The following is a 19,846-nucleotide window of genomic DNA, read 5'->3' on the forward strand; positions in this document are numbered from 1 at the left end:
TGTTGTGATTTTTAGCTATTTTATTATCTAGTACAGAGGTTCACAAACGTTTTTATGTCAAGGACCTCCCCAGTTTGTGAGGATTTTGACTTATGGGAACCCCTCTGCATTATTTTTGTTCTTGTTTTACGGTTTGAAAAAGATGATATCTTAATTTTTACAAACAATCCTTTAATATTCCTGCAATCATAGAATAACTTAAGTACTCATAAGAGAGTTTATAGTGACACTGTGACATTACTGTTAGTGTACTGACTATCTGCTGTATAAACATGATATTCCTACAGTATTTTTTTTAAGCTTGCAGTTTTGCAGTAATATGTACAGCATTTATTTATTTATTTCTAAGACTCTCCGCTCTTAGTAAATTGTTTGTCTGTCTGTTAACCCTGTGTTAACCCATCATTACTGACTTTAATTGTTTGTTTATTGTCTTTAATCTAGACTGGGCAATATCGCTTATAAATAACACCTTGATATTGTTAGACTATTGCACAAAATGTACAATACATGTCTTAATATGCACAAATTCTTGAAAATGGCATACCAGAAATTTGACAATATCAAAGGAATGACTATTGATGCTTTCAGAACAGCAGATAATCATCAGTAATGAGGATATAATGACTATGTAGATAAGGGCAACTTTTTTAAGCTAAAACAAATAGTTTATTGTTACAGTGCAGACAGTGGCAACCTAAAAGTTGACCTAATCAGCGACTTTAATTGAATAATAATTCATTAGTAAATGGTTTATTAACCAGTAATAAAGCCAGTAGTTGCCACTAGGGGCTGGGTGAGTACCACAATATTTCTGATTAAAAACCTCTGTGTCAATATTTATCGATACTGCGACAATATTGTATGACTACTGGTGCTTTCACAAAATATTAACAGAATGAGATGACTGATAGATAATTAGTAATGTGGATATAATGAGTGAGTGAGTAAAGGCAAATAATAGAACAGCTTGGTAAGTTCTGGTAAGTTCAGAAAATTAGATCACTTTACTGTAATGTAGCTCTTCCAGCCAGGAAAAGACAAGAGCTCTATCTAGGTTGCATCTTGGGTTATATAAAGAATACTTGGCCTAATAAATGTTATGTTTAGAGTGTTTTTCAACAATAATCAAAAGCTAATAACCTAAATTGTCAATTCATTAAGCCTGTCTGAAGTTATTATCCACATCAGAGATATCATGGCGGTAGTGTGTATCCTACCAGAATAGTCTATGCTGTACATGCTAAAACATTTGGTGCACAGACGCGCCACAGTCAACAGACCATTAACCGACTCTGTCTCTTACTGTTTTAAATGCAACCACACTTTGGGAGACTGTCAAAGTACGCGGCATGCCATGTTTCACCTCGTTCCGCTGCAGCTGAAAGAAGTTGTTGAGATAGTTGGAGTTGAGGGAAGAGCTCAGGTCCGCCGCTGCGGGAGTCTTGCTGAAATTGAGATCCGGGTGGGAAGAGTTGGGTTCGGGTCTGAACGCGTCAAAGGCGCTGGTCTGGTGGGGGTCTTGCAAGGAGAGATAGACCCAGTTGAGAAGCTGAGCGGGCTGGTACACGGAGGCACTCGTGTCTATGGCAGACAACAAGCTCATCTTTCAATTCAAATGGCTAAACTGGATTTTCCACCGCTGATTCTTGGACTGCTCTCAACTCTTTTTTTTGCCGTCTTGCTTTTCGTTCCCGCACCCCGGCAGATGGCAAGTGCTCCTTTTTTCTTGCCGTACAGGGCCCTGTCCTCCTCACGCCGGGAGCCTCGTCCCACTTAGATGTTACTCAAAAGTCATTGCGCTAACATGTCAGTATAAAAAGTTTTCCCCTGCTCCCCATGGTCCGCTATCTGCCTTTATTGCAGCGGGGCAGAGAGAGGCTCTTTGAATATGTAATGAGCAGGGCGCTGCGTCACCGAGGACGCAGACCAATCAGCGTCTGCTTTGTGTGAATATTCATTTTAAAGCCTGCAACATGAAGACAAATGGCTCATCTGCTTATTCCAACACTTCTACCCAACAGCTCAGTTTTAACACATGCTTAATACATATTCTAAAGTAAATAAATTCAACAGATTTTCTGTTTGTACAAGTAGTAATATTACTCAAGTAAAAATAAAAAGTTAAAAATAGTTGTTCTGGTCAGTGGTCATGGTCACCTCTTACTGCAGCTGAAAGGTTTTAATTCAGATTGCAGGCCCCCTCAGTAATGAATCATGATTTTAAAAGTATCTCAGTAGATTACACAGTGTAATGCAAGGGTGGGCAATTACTGCTGCTGTGGGCCAAACACAAATGTGATAAAAACAGGCTTGGGGAGAAACGGATTACATGTAACAGGATTATATAATGTGAATATGAAAAAAAGGTAACTGTATTCCATTACATTTACAGATTATAAATATATTTAGTGAAAATGGAGATGATTAGTAGGATTGCAATTTTAAAATAAAAAGCGAATGTCTAAATTCTCTGATTTCAGCTCCTCAAATGTGAATATTTTCTGGTTTCTTTACTCCTCTCTGACAGGACGTCACCTTGGACTTTCTTATTTTCATTTTATAGACCAAATATGTAATTGATTAATGGAGAAAATGATCAACAGATTAATCTACATACATCCATGTGCTCTACATGTTTGGACCTTTTTCTCAACTGACAAGACTGTGGTAGGATTAATTGATTGATTAATCGTTTTGAATCATTTTTTAATTTAAAAAAGATCAAATTTTCTGATTTCAGCTTCTTAAATGTAAATGTTTGCTGACAGTAAAGAAATATTTTTGAGTTGCAGACAAAACAAGACATCATCTTGAGCTTTGATCAACATTGTTCACAATTTTCTATCATTTCATGGCACAAAAAAACAAGTAATTTATTGACTGAGAAAATAATGGACCAATTCATCAGTGATGAAAATAATTCTTAGTTGCAGCCCTAAAAACACAGTATTAGGCTAAACAACAACACCTCTTTCTAAAGCTTGAAGTTTTGCAGTATGCCATGCATGCTGCATGTTGCAACAATAGCAGCAGCAACCCAAAAATGTACCCAAAAATGGCTTAATTACATGTAATTAGTTATTTCCACCCTTGCTTATGTGTAACATCTTTCATGAATAACATTTGTTTTGTCTATAGTTGTTGAAAAGTAATTTGTGTGTGTTGATAGGTGTTTTGTTTATTCAGGGACAGAGGTGAGTTGTCACACCTAATTGTTAACTTAGTGTCCTGCTGACTTATGTTTATGTAGTAAAGGCCTATCTGGTCATTGAGCAAACAGTGATCCACATACAACTATTACAATCCAATTTCAATTTCTGTCACTAATGCGAGTCAGACATCTGCAAAAATATTCCTTCATGTGTACAACAAGAAAAAAGCTGGATCACTGTTGAATAAGCACCATGTGAAAAAAACTGACCAATCAAATCAGTTATTTAATCAATAAAATCATCACCAGCCCCAGGCCTCTCTCAGGAATCCCAGCCTCCAAGCCAAGCTGAAAGTGTCAGGCACTGCAGGCCATGGTATGATATAGAGAAAGCTTTAAAAATGGCTCCCTCTTGTGACAAAAGTCCTTGTCACACATACACAGAGTACAGTTGCGTAATTCCTAACATAATCAATATGATCATAATCAGTGACTTGGAGGTAGGTGAAAATACCTCTTCTTTGTTGGTGACCCACGTCACATCACCACCACCCAATTCAAACAATAACCAGTCATACAACATATATGGTCAGTCACTTACTGAACTTGAATGAAGTGTTATATAGGCTGCTGAGTGAAAAACTAATCATAATGTTAACTTTGAGTGGAAGAAATGTCATAAATAAATACAAGATGACCAATATTACCCCCAACTTCACCAGATTTTTATGTGAATTTAAATAATATATCAAGACTCTTACACTTATAGACACAAAAAGAGAAATAAAACAATCCAACTGCTACTGTGGACTTTTTAATGAAAAATAACATCTTTTTTTTATTTCCTTCATTTAAATTATAATCTTAAACTCATTAAGTTTATATCCCATATTGAAACAAATAGAAAAACACACACAGCTTTATTCTAGTACCATAATATAATACAACCTCTACCTATTTAACTGATTGTTCCTGTAAAATTATATTACATAATATACAATAAAATGTATATAATGTGGTCAGATTGTTTAGAATTTGTAAATATGTGTCTTTGAGTAAGTAAACAGAGCATTAATGGGTGGTCTAACGTTGTTTTTGATATAGATAAGCTCACCTGGGCAGGGTACCGTTTGTTTTAGTCAGCACACCTGAAAAATAATGGACCTATTGTGAAATATTCTGTGACGTCTGTCTGTCAAACTTTCCAGCATGTCATTGATGGACATGTATGTCTATAGGGAGCAGTCTATGGCTGTTGTCACATGATGAAGGACGGCGGTGTGTCACTGCCCTCAGACGGTAGTAGCTCTAGATGGGTGGGTTCCTCAAATGGAAAGTATGAGTCCCACCCACACCACATAAATACAGTCAATACTGCGACTGGTCAAAGAAAATACGTGCTCCAGGAAGAGACTACAAGCAGACTAAAGTAAGTACTAAAAATCAAATTGCTACTCAAAAATGCCGAGCTAGAATAACGAGTGATATGTAAGCTAACATGGTATAAGCTACGTTTGGATAATTGGTCAATTTTCTTGGGAGTATCTTGGTCTTAAGGCTGTTCTCGACGCTGTCGTTAGCCTGTCAGCGGTAAGCAGATTTACCATTGCTTTTAGCTTAACAGTTTTAAGGCTACAAAACGCTCGTTTGCTGTCCTAGCTTCATTTTTTTTCTGCTGGAGTTTTATTCGTTTCTTTATGTTGAGCTAACTAAGTTTCGGCAGAGAGCTGGGCTCAGTTGATACCGCTGTTAGAGCCACAGCATGTAGCAGTTAAATTGTGTTGGGAGGCAACCTAGCTAGTTTTCAACAGAAACTTGTTTAGGCCTGAAGCAGCGTTGTTGTACTGGCCCACTGTTCAAAACGAAACTTTTGTTCTTGTTATAAAGTTAATATCAGTTGTCTATTCATTGACTAATGAAGTCTGTTTAGCATAGTATTAAACGATTTATGCAGTGCATTTACTAGTTTAGATTAGGCTTATTAGCAACGTCTTGTCTTTGGCAGAAGTAGCAATCCTCTTAAAGCAGCGAAGTGAACACACCTAGCTAACTTCACAACAAATTGGAACAAAATGTAGCCAGGATGTTCACCGGATGTTAAGATTAGCTAATATTAACTGTCACTGTCCTGCAATATCTTGGGAGATTGTAAATACTTAGTGTTGGTCACTTGTAAAAGATTATTGATGATTGCTAATTACCTTTATTAGCTTCCCAACTGCATAAGGAAATATGGACGTGCAGAGGTTTTTTTGCAGCTGTGCTGTGCATTGTTTTTCAGGTTACAGTTTTCTCACACTTCAAAGTGCGAAAGCAGTTACGTGTGATATGTTTGTACCTGAACAGCAATTAAATGTGATGCGTTTGAACCTGAATCATTCCGTTCCAAAGCTGACAAACCACATTTATTCTGGCCAAGTGGGTTTTAATTTTTGATGAGGTATTTTACTGGGTCACTTTGAGAACTATTTTCACCTCATTTCATTTAAATTCATTTGAAACAGTACCAAATTATGATTATTATGATTGCAATATGATTTGCAAGAGGGAATGACAACTTTTACATCATTATTCCTATTTTATTATTTCATATATTTTTGCAGGATGTTTTGCAAAGATGTTTTCTTTAGGGATGCACCCATATCAGGTATCTGTCTGATACTGTGCTCTTTTACTTGTACTCACACTCACATAAAACTACTCCAATACCACCACACCTGATGCCGCTTTACAAAAAGTAGCTCCTTCAACACAAGCAATTTGATAAAACCTCTAAAGAACCTTCATGTCACAGAGTTCAAGGAGTTTGCTAATGCTAGCAGTGGGAAATGGCAAGAACATGACACACATTTAGAAATGGGGGAACATCTGATGAAAATAAAATAAGTTTTTAAAGTCATTGTAAGAACTGTAATAGCATTATTAAGTACTCATAGTGCTCAGTATCATCAAGTACCCAAATGTAAGTACTTGTGCTTGTACTTGATCTGAAAAAAGTGATATCGGTGCATCCCTAGTCTTCCTGTAGCTTTCCCTGGGATAATGTAAACACAGACTGGTTTATCTGATTTCACAGAGAATCTGACCCGGTTGCAGGCATCAAGAATGGCTATATAGCATTAGCCAAATTTCTTGTGTGGATGGGATTTTTTTGTTTCTTTATGTAGGAGATACAGAGGCTTCAGTGTTAATATTTAATTTAAAATGACATTTTGGCACACATTTTGCCTTTAACAACTAGTCTGCCACTTCCTATTTTAAGAATTGCATGAGAAATATTGCACATTTGAAAAAATTTCAACTAATTGTTCAGCCCTAGCAAGAATCTAGTGCTACTGTGTTGGACATCAGCAGTAAGCCATGATGAGGAAGTGGAGGAGAAGGGAAAAGTATGTGTATAACAGTGAGCTCCTGAGTCATTGCAATTGGAGAGTGTTTTCTTGCAAAAGTCTAAAAGTAGGCTAGAAAGTAATTGCTTCACAGGGTAGCTCTCCTGTCCTGTGTGCTTATTCAAACTTAGCAACGTCCATAAAATGCAAAGCAGAGAAGACTGTTCCATTCAAGTCCACTGAAGTCAGTTTCACCATGGAACAAGGAGGCCTATTGGAACACAGGCTTTTCATACTACTTGTAATTAAAGTTTCCTCACCACTCCACCACTCAGCTGAAAATGTCTGTGACTCAACAGTACTGGAATGAACAGTTTGCCCTTCATTAGACTGCAGTGATAGTAGCATACACATTGCTTAATGCAAAGACCTTGGTCAATAGATGGTGCATTTAAAAGCACTTCACTAAGTCAAGGAACTTGACCCTAAAAGCAGACTAGCATTGCATCCAGTATAATAAATAACTATAATTATCCTAAATGAGATCTACCTGTTTCAATGCAAACGTATAACCGCACCAAATCTGGAAAAGATCAATTTGCTCAAGTCTTTGTCAGTGAGGAATTTTGTCCAGTGGGAAAGACAAGGAGGGGCAAGTTGTACTCGATGTGTTTTCAGCTGTCTTGTTGCTATGTCAACATGTGCAGTATGTCTTAAGGGTGTCATTACCAGTGTAGTCTTCTTACATTTAGTTGTACTATACCAACAGATAAAGTGCATTGTCTAGGAGGCTGCAAAAGATGATCACATTTTTGAGTAATAGGTCATATTTGGCAGCATTTGAATGACATTTCTGTTTTATGTTTACAGCCATGAGCTACCCTGGATACCCCCCTCAGGGAGGCGGATACCCTCCACAGGCTGGTGCTTATCCTCCTCAACCTGGTGCTTACCCACCTCAGCCTGGAGCATACCCTCCTCAGGCTGGAGGCTACCCACCGCAGCCAGGCGGCTATCCTCCACAAGCAGGAGGCTACCCACCACAGCCAGGTGGCTATCCTCCACAGGCTGGAGGCTATCCATCTCAGCCTGGAGGCTACCCACAGGCACCACCAACAGGTAAACTATTGAACCACACTGTTAAAGGAATAATTTCAAATTTTAGGAAATGTACTCATTTGCTCACTTGCCTAGAGTTAGATGAGAAGATTGAAAGCGCCCTCGTGTCTTTAAGGTAAATATGAAGCTACTGTGAGCAGTTAATTACCTTAGCTTAGCATAAAGACTGGGAGCAGATGTTAACAAGTTGTCTGCCTCTGTCAAAAAAATTAAAATATCAGCCTACCAGCACCACCTCTGCAGCTCTCTGTTGGATGTGGGACATCTTGTTTGTTTAACCCACACACATTAAGTGTAAAACTGACAAGCGGTGTTTTTATAAGAGGTTATGTGCTGAACTATTTCTTGGCCAGGCACAGTAACTTCCTGGAGTCTTGTCATCACTGTCACACTTCAGAGGGTTTTTTTGTGCTAATTAAACAAACAAGATATAGCATTTCGATTAGTCAGTCAGTCACCCCTCAATATTCAATGTGGAATTACATTTTTTATTAGCTAGCGCACTTATTAAGAAAATACATATGACAACATGTGCTGGTAGTTAATTGATGAGAGAGGGTGAAAGGAATGCTTGGCAAATATGTCTCTGGTCTTTTTAGCTGTGTCAGTGTACACAGAGCAATGTAATGGCATGGTAAGCTGTAAACTTTACAAACTGAGTTTCAATATAACCACAAAACTAACTGTGATGGAAGTGGTGAAGAGTGATAGAAACAAAGCGTAGGTGATGCACTGTTCACCCCAGCACACCGCAGACACTTTTACTTTAGCTGACTGTTTGGAAATAATCTCACATCACAGATAATGAAATGATGAAGAAAGACCTTAAAATGTGAGTCTTGCTGGTAAAACATACTCATTTTGGCTGCTATAGGTGTTTAGTGTGGCATACTGAACTGAAAAAAAGAACAGATAGCTGAATCTTTGTATTAAACAGCCAAATCCAATTCGACTAACAGAACGACGAGTCTGGGACAGCCCTACAGCCTGGGTGGCTGTTTCCTGTTTCCAGTCTTTATACTAAGTCAAGCTTTGTTTGATAATAATCTTGTCATCAAACGCTCGGCGAGATGTATATTTCCAAAAATCAAAGGACTCCTGTAAAGCTTCACTAAGTATTATATGACCACTGAGAGGCAAGAACACTAAGAACACAAATTCTGAGAAATAAACTGCTGCTATTAGTTTTAATTTTATATTAAAGTTGTTGAATGTTAAGGCCAAGGTTTTCTGCTATCCTCTTTAGATAGGGTGAGTCAGATATGTCATGTTTGTAGACAACAGGGATCATGAGACTTCAATATACAAGAGTGGATTTTTTTCCCAAAAATAAACAAACCTCTGCTGTTGCTAAGAGAAGCAAGTCACACAGACCTTCTTTCACATAGTACTCCCATTCTCTGTCCAGCACTCTTTCACCTACATGTTAGTTAGTTGGAAAATGAGGAAAAAGGAAGTTCCAGCAAGAGGGGTCATTCCTGTCTCAGTCAAATCTCAATTCTTCCAGGCATTTAGTAGCACAATATGTCCTCAGCTTTGTGTTTGTTGCCTTCTGCAGGCAGCTGGGGAGGTGGCCCGACTGGTGGATATCCCTCTATCGGTCTCGACAACTTATCCAATCCTGGATACAACGCTGGCATGGTAAGTTTAGCCTAAAAATATCACCTGCACCCAGAAAAATCTTAATATAGGCCACATGCAATGCAAAATCAACAGAGTATTGCGTTGAATATTCCAGTTAGAATTTCAGTAATTATACAGCCATTCGTGGACTATCACATCGTTTCACTTTACGGTAAGACTTTTCTAAAGTCTCCTTAAAATCCTCAGCGTCGGCTTTTTGTTTGTCATCACCTCTTTCTATATCTCTTGCATGAGTAAAACAGTTGTGTACTTCATTCTTATCCATTCTTCTTAAATCTATCATTCTGTTTCAATTTTTCTTACCCTTTTACTTTTCTTAGTCATTGTCATTTCTGTATTGCATTCTTATTAGTGTTCTCAAATATATATTTCCATCTTATCATAAAGCATGGCCACACTTTGTTTGGATATGTGTATATTGTTCAAAATATCACGACAATTACCTTCAGGTTCTCTCCTGAAGTTAGATCAAGGATAAGGCCTAATTAATTGGTAAATTGTTAAACTGATTAATTCTTTTAGAGCTCCAACAATTAAATGATTGACCAACTAATCTGATAACCGATTGTTTGAGTCATTTCTTAAGTTCAGCCTCTCAAATGTGAATATTTTCTAATTTTTTGGCCTCTATGACGGTAAACTTGGTTTCTTTGGGTTGTGGACAAAACAACGCATTTGAGGATGTCACCTTGGGCTTTGGGAAACCGTGGTCAACATATTTCACCATTTTCTGACATTTTATAGACCAAACAATATATCAAGTACTTGAGAAAATGGTGAGAAGATTAATTGATAATAAAAGTAATGGTTAGTTGCAGCCCTAAATTCCTTCAGTATATGTAAATCTAATCCAAACAAGGTGTGGCCAACTACCTGTATTTTACATAAAATATTCTTCAAGGATCTGTGCACATCTTATCTGATGCCAATCTTTCCAAATCACAGGCCAGTCAGTTCCCTGCAGGCACGGGGGGTTTGTATCCAAACCCATCCGTGTTCGCCCAAGCCCCCGGGGGGTACCCACCTGCCCCTCAGCCTGGCGGGTATGGTGCCCCCCTCCCTAACCAACAGTCATATGGCCTGTACCCACAGCCAGGAGGGACTATGCCCCCACCCCAAGGCCCAGGGATGGGTTACCCTGGTCAGCCTGGCCAGCCAATGCCCGGATACCCCCGTGCACCGTCACCCAACCCGTCCATGCCTGGTTATGGCGGAGCACCTGCACCCAACCAACCCATGCCAGGTTATGGTGGAGCACCAGCACCCATGCCAGGGTACCCAAAGGTCCCCTCTCCAAATCCGTCCATGCCAGCCTACGGAGGAGGAGGAGCCATGCCCATAGCTCCACCTGTCAATGTAATATTAAATATATTACTAACTATATTGTAATACTTTACTTTTTGACCATACTGGAGCAGAATGAACATTTTGTTACAGTAAGACTTATTGCATGATCATATTGTTTCAGAGAGGATTCAGAGGATCAATCAGGGACTTTCCAGGAGCTGACCCACTCAAAGATGTGGAGGTCCTGAGGAAAGCTATGAAGGGCTTTGGTTAGTGTTATTTTTATTTAGTTATTTTGTCTTTTTTATCTATTTCTGATCTGTAATCATGCAAATTGTGTTGTTAATTTGGGAATTTGTGTTCTAACTTTATATTCTATTTCTATAATTTAGTTCATATTATTGCGTTTGTATTTAGAAAAACATTATACAGTATAAATGCCATTTGTAAGTGTAATTAAAATCAGTTTGATTTGTCCAAGGTGTTCGTAAATGCACCAGAAAGAGTTTCTTGTTGTGTCTCATTCCCAGGTGTTTTGGGTTGGTAAAGCTTCCAGAGCATAGCAAAATAATGAGAAAAACATACAGAGAGTCTATGCATTTGAACATTATGCCTTTGGGGCATGTTTCTTTATCCATGATCTGGTTCTGATTTGACATTGTGGGCTTGTCTGTGCAGGAACTGATGAGCAAGCAATCATTGAGTTACTGGGGAGTCGCTCCAACAAGCAGCGCGTGCCTCTGCTCCGAGCCTACAAAACGTCCTATGGGAAGGTAACAGACGTTTTCATGCTTATTGTTAAGTTTATATGTTGTTCATGTGATACCTGATCCCATTTTCCATTTGGGGAGTATTTACTTTTAAAAAATATATTAAACAAACGCTCAATATAGAATCATACATCGTTCAGTGTGCATTGCCAAGCAGTGCATAATGGTGACAAGCAGACAACAGGTGCCTGTGCTGCCAGTAAAATGGAGAGGGGATTGGATGTCCTCAGAGCTCATTATAGCTGTGCTGCACAGCTTCCTGCAGAAAGTTTTTCACAGCAGCAGCTAATGATGGTTTTGAGTTATTCCAAGCATGTTTCCATTTTCAGGATCTGATTAAGGATCTGCATTCAGAACTGTCTGGAGACTTCAGGAAGCTGGTCATGGCCACTTTGAAGACCCCAGCTGAGTTTGATGCCTATGAGCTCAACAGTGCCATCAAGGTAAACGCACAGGGACAAATTATAATTTTCTCTGTATCTCTAATCTTTTTGTCAACATAGAATGATTTCTAATTCTGGTAATTACGTGGTTTTGCACTGTAAACAGAGCATGTTTACATTATTATAAGAATTGCATTAGTTTTAACTTTGAATGAAGATTCACTAAACAAAATAAACAGGAAGAACTTTGGCTGTTAGAATATCATTGTTCTGTCTTCCTAACAGGGAGCTGGAACTGATGAAGCCTGTCTGATAGAGATCCTGTCTTCCCGCTCCAATGCTGAAATCAAGGAGATAAACCGAATTTACAAACAAGGTAAGATGCCTCGGGGTGGCTAATGCGCTGCTTTCACTTACTGTTCTCTTGTCCTTTATCACACAGCAGCATCACAACACTGTGTGGAAAGAGCTTTAATATATTAGCGGATAAGCTCAGTGTATCTAGATTTGGCTGCCACCATAAAATTTGTGAATTCAGACATTATGGCTAGGACTCTGATGCAAATAAAGCCATTTAATACTAGTATTTTTAGTCAATAATGGGACACTGATATCAAGGCAGCAACTATAGAAGGGCATGGAGTGAATGAATGAAACATCAGTTTTATTGTTTATTTATTTAATTGTTCATTGTTGTTTGCTATTTCCTTTTTAATGCTCATGAAGTTTACCAGAGTATCGTAAGTTTACCTCGCCAGTAATACCGTATTTACACCAAGATTAGCACATAGTGTTTTTGTTTTGTTTTGTTTTTTTGTCCAGTGTAAAAGGGGCTTAAGTGGTGTTATGGTCACCCTGCCTGTAGTATATACATGAAAAGTTGCTAGTATGTCTGTCTTGGTTTCAGTGGAGACTTTCAGTGCTTTGTGATTTACATGCAGCAGCACACTTTTCATACATCTTTAAAGATGCCAACTGTATAACCAAATATTTAAATTATTACCAACTTCAATCCAGAAATATTGATTAGCAGTCTTCAAACATAACTGTGGCTTGTGCCCGTGTATTTTGTTTTCTGTTCTAATTACTTTTCGTGAATTTCAGAATACAAGAAGACACTGGAGAATGCCATCAGTGGGGATACCTCAGGCCACTTCCGCAGGCTCCTGATCTCTCTTGCCCAGGTAGAGAGATGTTTACAAATTAATTACCTGTACACGTGATATTCCTTAGCAACTATTTTCAGATTTATTTGGAATATGCTTTCCTACATTTTTAGGGTAATCGTGATGAACGAGAAACTGTTGACATCTCTCTGGCTAAGCAAGATGCTCAGGTAAAATCTGATTCCTATATTAATTAATAATTAATCCTTGATGATTTATTTGCAACTTAGTATTACTTGACCTATTGATTGCAAAGACATATTGATCAGTACACATTGCACTTGTCCTTACAGGCCCTGTATGCTGCTGGAGAAAACAAGCTTGGAACAGATGAGTCCAAGTTTAATGCCATTTTGTGTGCCAGGAGCAAACCTCATCTCAGAGCAGGTATGCCTCATGAAGACTTGTTCACAAGCATAACATAAGGTTCAACATTTAAAACACAGTAAAGGGTAATCAAGAGTCAGGCCACAAAGTTTAGTTAGCTGTTGCTAGATATATATTACTGATGGTGTTTGTGTGTGTCTGTGTGTGTGTCTGTGTGTGTAGTGTTTCTTGAGTACCAGCAGATGTGTGGCAGAGACATCGAGAAGAGCATCTGCAGGGAGATGTCCGGAGACCTTGAGAGTGGCATGGTGGCAGTGGGTAAGAACATATTCACACCTATTCAAGTCTATTTTTAGAGTGACCACACCCGCGTATTGTGTGAGTCAGAATCTGCCTCACATAATTAGTTTATGACAGGTGTGGAGGTGTGTCTGCAGTACATGTTTGACGTAACATTTAACCATAAAACATTTGCCGTGCTTATTATTGTTGGGCGTTGCATTATAGGTATCCTAATACACTTTAGAAAGTAAACATAGTACCTGAAGAAGAGTGCTGTTAAATGCATAATTTTTTATTTTTTCCCCCTTTTTGCCATCATTTCTCAGGGTTATGGTACAGTAACCTGTTTGGATGTGTTTTATTTGAGTCCTTCCATTTGGTTTGCACATCCAGTGTATACATTTTCATTGTGTGGTGGTGTGCATTGCAGTGTTGAATGTTTGCCATTGTTTTTTACTCTGTTTAATTTCACTCTTTTGGTTTTCTTTCTTAATTCACCTTTACTTTTTTCTCCCCAAAATATAACTTGATTTAAAGTGGCATTAATCAATATTTGGCTACTATGAGGTAGAAACAAACTGACAAACACAGCCTTGACCTAATATCACCTTTATAAAGTTTCTATGGCTAACATTACCAAACAGTTGCCTGCACATCTAGCAGACACAGACCAATATTATTGCTGTATGGCTGTCATATTTCCTGCCACCTGATTAATGCAAATCTAATATTCACTCTCATTTTACTCTGTTTTGGTCTCCACCAATGCCTGAGAAATACACATGGCTGTGTAGTTGCTAGGTGTTAAACATTCTCCATAAGCTTGTTGCTAACATTTTTCTGTCTGCCATTTGGCACTGGACAGGTTGCATACAATGCAGGGTTTCCTCCAGCAAGCTCAGCGGCCCACCGGGCCTAAAAATCGAGGAATATTATTTTCGAGGGCTGTTTTTTTTTTTTTTTTTTTTAACAGTTGCAGTGGGGTAGCTTGATTGGAAACATGGATATAATGGTTGGAAAGGTCGCCTGCAATATGTTTGTTAAAACATGAAATTGAACATGAAGTCCTTCTGGTGTCCCCCATGGGACGTTATTTTGGAAAATTATGTCTGGTCGTCAATGGTGAGAATCAAATATTTTTTTTATCTATATTGAAATGGACCATGAATTATGCAGGCCAGTCCCGATAGGCCGGTCCCAATCACGTTGCTGGTGTGGTGGTGTCCTCTTCTCCTCTGTTGAGTCTCCACCGCAGAGTTGAGCTGGACTTTTCTCTCCAAGGCACAAGAGGCCTGGCAAGATGTATGGAAGCCCTGTGTTGCCCAAGCAACAGGGCTCCCCTCTCGGCCTTCCTGTTTTGATTCAAAGAAATGGTGAACCGGTACATTTGGCCTCAGTTCAGCTGCAGGAGTTGCCAGAACAATGCTTTGGAAACATTGATCTGCCTGATGGAGTCCAAGCCATGTTTTCTGTCACGGTTTATTCCCTTAGCCTTTTCCATTCCAGAGGATAACCGCAAGGCAGTAGGCACTATTTGACCCATAGGTGGGGCAGTGGTTGGCAGAGGCCAGGGCGTATCCACTCATCAGTGAGATTACATGACGCGCCTCTGGGGCCCACTGCTGCTCCAAGATCCCTGCAGTTCAGCTTGGGATCGCAAGATAACCAGGTACCATGTGTTGACGCGGGGAGGCACTGCAGGAGTCTTGGTGGTGGAGAGCCTATGTACCGGCAGGGGGACACACTCGGCTCCCCTCTTCACTCCTCAAAGTTGTCCCTAGCCTGTGGCAGGTACACAAGGCAGGTCACTGGAAGCAGAAGTGCAAGCTGCTGTTAAGCTACTATTCTGGCAACTGCACTCTTCACATCACACACGCCCTGTGCTTTTTCAACACCAACACACATATGCATATGATATTTGTCAATTTAATGGATAATTTTAAAACTCAAAAACAAAAATAACAATTAAATTTCTTCTGTTGACTATATAGTGTCAGATTATTTGTAAAACTACAGTTGTTGATTTTTTTTTTTTAAGTGTGTTGAATAAATGACCCATTTATAAGAACACATTACGTAGTAATATTTTCAAACCTCCAGTCAGCTTTTAGCACTTAATGTAGGACTGTATGAAAACTGTGATACAGCTTTTCTCAGTTTTGTGATTATGTTATGTCTCAAAGCTGTGATTATGTTATCACAGAAATTATAGGGCCCAACTTGATACTGCAGTCAGTCTGTCACTGGCCTATGCTGGACCCTCATCAAAAAAGATGCTGGCCCCTGTTAAAACATACTTGCCACCAGGCCTAACAACTTTGCTGGGGAAACCCTGCAGTGGGCTTATCAGAGCTTGTTTGCTAAAACAGCTGCTGCCTGCTGCTGATAATGTTTGTTTTGTTGGTGAAGATGGGTAGACTAACGCAGATGGTGAATGTGCCGACGTCAAACAAGCTTAAAAGCTCAGTAGAGCTGGAGATAGGTCTGTCATTACGAATGACCCCTCTTCACAGTCCACATAGTAATTTCATTAAATATTGATCAATGCAGCTTTAATTGTGCTTGTTCCCACCCTGTTGTATCCTCTTGGTGTATGCATAACTTGATTTTTCATAGTTCACTGTTCAGATGGCGCATAAGTAAAATATTGATGTCTTCATCCTCACCTTGCAATGATTAAATATTAGAATGTGTTCTTTACAATGCACTGATTAGTAATTTAGTCATCTTGTTTGTGTAAAAAGGAAAGAGACAAAGTGTGAAGAATTAATGAGTACATCATGCTTGTGTTGGTAATAAGTAAGAATTTTCTCTGTTTCAGTGAAGTGTATTAAGAACACACCAGCCTATTTTGCGGAGAGACTTTACAAGGCCATGAAGGTGAGACAGCCTGTCTTGTTTGAATAGTAATTTTCTATACATTGCTAATTAAGTGTAGCATAATTTTTAATTTTGTATGTCACCTTGTGTGTGCATGTGTTCAGGGAGCTGGGACCAAAGACAGAACTCTGATCCGGATCATGGTCTCTCGTTCTGAGGTTGACATGCTGGATATCCGCCAGGAGTATGTTAAAAACTACCACAAGTCACTGTACACAGACATCTCTGTAAGTATTTTTGTTGTATATTTTATGTAAAACAAATAACCTACAGCTGTATGGATGATTTCAAAGCAAAAAGTACTCATGATTTTGTGAGACAAAGGTCCAAATAATTTGTTGATACCTTTGTCTTATTGACAGGGAGACACATCAGGAGACTACAAGAAACTCCTACTGAAGCTCTGTGGAGGCAGTGACTGAAAAGGAAGCGGTGTCTGCTACATTATAGAAATATTTTCTATAAACATCAGTTTTCTCCCTTACATATATGCACTATATACAAACTGCACCCTGCATGCCACGCCGATGCTTTCAATGCAATGTTTACCAATTTTTAGGAACATCCATATTGCTATATAGTGTTCCTTTTCTATATACAGTGTGCACAAAATGTTTTATATTTTTTCACTTGTAATATCTTTGCTGGATATTTGAGTTGAATATACATGGCCATACAATCAAACTGCAAGAGATTAATGATAAATTTTTAGAACTATATATTTTTAAGATATTTTATTTCAATTGTGCCAATAGGATCAGGTATCTAATTATATCTGACATGTTTGTCAACTAATTTTCTAATGTTCAGCAATGCTGAATAAAGTATGACACAGAATATAGCAGCTACGTACCAAAGTTGTCTGTTAATGTTTGCAATTGTATCATCCCTACTTTATTTTGTCTACACGTAACTACTTTTTCTTTATTATACCAATAGTTTGTGCTGTATCTGCAGCAGATGCTTTAATTTGTGTATCCTGTACCTCTCATTGTAGCATGTAAAAGTCAAGCATCACACTTCATAAATGGTTTGTGATTTTATCAGTCTCAGAAAATAAATATTGAGAACTCACACTGGAAGTATTTGAGGTTCTTCACGTGTAAAATATCAAAAAAAAAAAAAAAAAAAAAAGAACAGCCTGTATTTAGTTACAGATGTTCCTCTAAAATGCAAAGTATCCCTTCACTTGGTTACAGATGAATCTCTGTGTGTGTGTGTGATACAAATGGTTTACAAATGGTCATTATAATCTTCTAAAATCATCATGACTTTCTCATGGCTGCTCTGATACTGTTAGCACTTGGTAGTACACTCAACTTGCCAGAAGAGGGCAGTGAAGTCTTTATTCAAGCCTAATGGCTACACCAGAAGTGTGAATTTCCACAAGTAGCCCTTTCAAATGCTCAGCTGTGAAGAATTTAAATCATTATATAATGCCATTAGATCAATACTCATTGTCACAATTCACTTTAAATTTAACTGGAAACATTATAAATAAGCATCTTAATTCTCAGACACTGAAAGTCCCAGTCCATCCTGACTGGTAGATAGACAGCATATTAGTCAATCAATACAAATACATTATTTCTCATCCCTTGGGGGGTGTAAGGTCAGTGTGTTTGGCTGCATGTGGAGCTCTCCATGCCTTATTACCTCCTGTTGGCTTTGCTTAAAATGTTGCTGAACACACTTAACTGTAGAGCCGTGGCTCTGCGCTCAGCTGGCTACAGTAGCATGTGTAAGTTAACTGCACTACGATCAATAACCTTGCGAAGTGAGGAGGGGGGAGCCCATGGAATTTGATGGCCTCCATAAAGCTGCCTCGGCCACATTAAACAAGTCTAGCATGTCTGCAGTGCTGTTAGGAGGGGGGACCCTTGGGTACTAGCCATGCCGCAAGAATCATTTTTGATCATGTTAAAACTGACTAGAAATGGCAGTAAAGGCTTGAGGGCTTTAGTTAGATGTTTAGATTACAGTAACTAGAATTTTAATGAAGATTAAATGTGATTAGATTGATTTAGAGAAGATAATTTGGATATCATTGTGGCAGTTTTATAAGGTAATTTCAAAGTGTTTCAGCATGGCTTCACCAACATTGGAGTTGTGATATCATTATGATCAAAAACCTCAGATCTGACGTAGGCATTCCCGCTGAAGGCTGTGTAATTCACTGTTAATTAAAAACCAGGGATTACTTAATTTAATGTCGATTATAACTCCAATCACTTGGGAATCTTCTCACAGTGCCTTAAAAACTGAGGTATTGTGCAGAAATGATGGCTTTACATTAAAAGATCTTTTTTAGAGTCATTATGATGATGAAAGACAGCAACAAACTTAGTCTCCTCAAACATATCAGGGGCAAATCTAAAGAAATATTAATGGGGTAGCAAGAGAGTGGCATGGAGTTCTTTAAGGTGTCTATATATACATATAGGTGTATATATATGTAGAGGCCTATATGCTGATTCAATCACATATATAAATATTTGCTTTGAAAAGCCTACAGATTAAGATATTTTACACAAAGACATCACGTCATTCTCACATGAGTAAAACATTGAGAGAAATATTTAAAGGCGGCATTAGAAACCAAATTGTCTTATTTGTGAATCTGAATGCTAGTGAGTGTTTTGCTAACAGTAGTTAAGCACATTGCATATCTAAGTACAGGAAAGAAATAAGGAGAAGGTTGACCAAGACAAAAGGCTTGTTCAACTGTTATTGGAGCATTGTGTGAAAAGGGGCGGGACTTAGAAAGGGTCAATTATGTTTTCTTTCTTTAAGAGTTTGAATTGGATTCTACATAGAGACCTACATATCATTTTTATTATTTATACTCTTTAAAGACATGGTGTTGCCATCGACACAATATCCAGTGTTTGTCCAATAATGCTGACAAAACACAAAAATCCTTTTCTCTGAGCTTCAATCTTAAAATGTGGTGAAAGTGCAAGGTGCTAAGTTCTGAACGAACTCTCACTGCTTTACTGACTAATGTTTGTACTAATGTTACTATCTAATTTTAATCGGAGCATCCAAAACTGGGATGGCAGCTTCCACCTGATGCCACCCTTCTAGTTCCGCCCCTGTCACTGCCGCCTTTTTGAACTCTTCATACAAAACCTTGAGAACACCACCATTCTTGCACATTCTCGCAGGGATGGAGATAAAATAGATGCACCGTTGTTGAGAATGAATTATGTATGCAGTAAATAAACTTGTATCAATAATAAGTAATTGTTTTGCCACCCTTAGCACAGGCAGCGCTGTGCAGGCTGGCAGTAAAAACAAATCCATAACATTTTCTGTTTAAGACTATTTGGCCAGGATAAATGATGGATATGCTCGCTGACAGTCTCTTCAATAAAAGATAAAGCTATTATCTTCCCTGATCCGAGCTGTCTGATAAACAAATCTGTTTAATAATATTTCAGTAAATTATCAGACGGCTTGAAAACACCACCCCTGTTGTCTAAATAATAAACTCGTTCATACC

At 38.5% G+C, this 19,846-nt stretch overlaps 2 protein-coding genes across 4 annotated transcripts in view; one reads left to right on the forward strand and one right to left on the reverse strand.

Annotated features, from left to right (window-relative positions):
- zcchc24 (zinc finger, CCHC domain containing 24) overlaps positions 1 to 2,045 on the reverse strand; it is a 46,018-nt gene extending 43,973 nt beyond the window's left edge. The window contains exon 1 of the mRNA XM_084735413.1: positions 1,367 to 2,045. Within this exon, the coding sequence (XP_084591539.1) occupies positions 1,367 to 1,606 (240 nt within the window). The 5' untranslated portion in view covers positions 1,607 to 2,045. The remainder of the gene's footprint in view (positions 1 to 1,366) is intronic.
- Positions 2,046 to 4,426: 2,381 nt separating this feature from the next.
- anxa11a (annexin A11a) lies at positions 4,427 to 17,185 on the forward strand. Of its 3 annotated transcripts, none has more exons than XM_084735411.1 (15): positions 4,427 to 4,583; positions 7,354 to 7,602; positions 9,161 to 9,243; positions 10,192 to 10,602; positions 10,715 to 10,802; positions 11,212 to 11,306; positions 11,633 to 11,746; positions 11,972 to 12,062; positions 12,791 to 12,870; positions 12,966 to 13,022; positions 13,146 to 13,239; positions 13,402 to 13,497; positions 16,283 to 16,341; positions 16,446 to 16,568; positions 16,704 to 17,185. In XM_084735411.1, the coding sequence occupies exons 2-15, from the start codon at positions 7,356 to 7,358 to the stop codon at positions 16,761 to 16,763; spliced, it is 1,698 nt and encodes a 565-aa protein (XP_084591537.1). In that variant the 5' UTR covers positions 4,427 to 4,583; positions 7,354 to 7,355; the 3' UTR covers positions 16,764 to 17,185. The 3 variants fall into 3 exon arrangements, with proteins under 3 accessions (XP_084591537.1, XP_084591538.1, XP_084591536.1); XM_084735412.1 differs by having other exon boundaries at positions 4,428 to 4,583; positions 10,339 to 10,602; XM_084735410.1 differs by lacking the exon at positions 4,427 to 4,583 and having other exon boundaries at positions 7,344 to 7,602.
- Positions 17,186 to 19,846: the final 2,661 nt, after the last annotated feature.

Source organism: Lutjanus erythropterus, chromosome 14 (genome assembly GCF_056507025.1).
Source record: "Lutjanus erythropterus isolate fLutEry1 chromosome 14, fLutEry1.hap2, whole genome shotgun sequence".
Lineage (NCBI taxonomy): Eukaryota > Metazoa > Chordata > Actinopteri > Lutjaniformes > Lutjanidae > Lutjanus > Lutjanus erythropterus.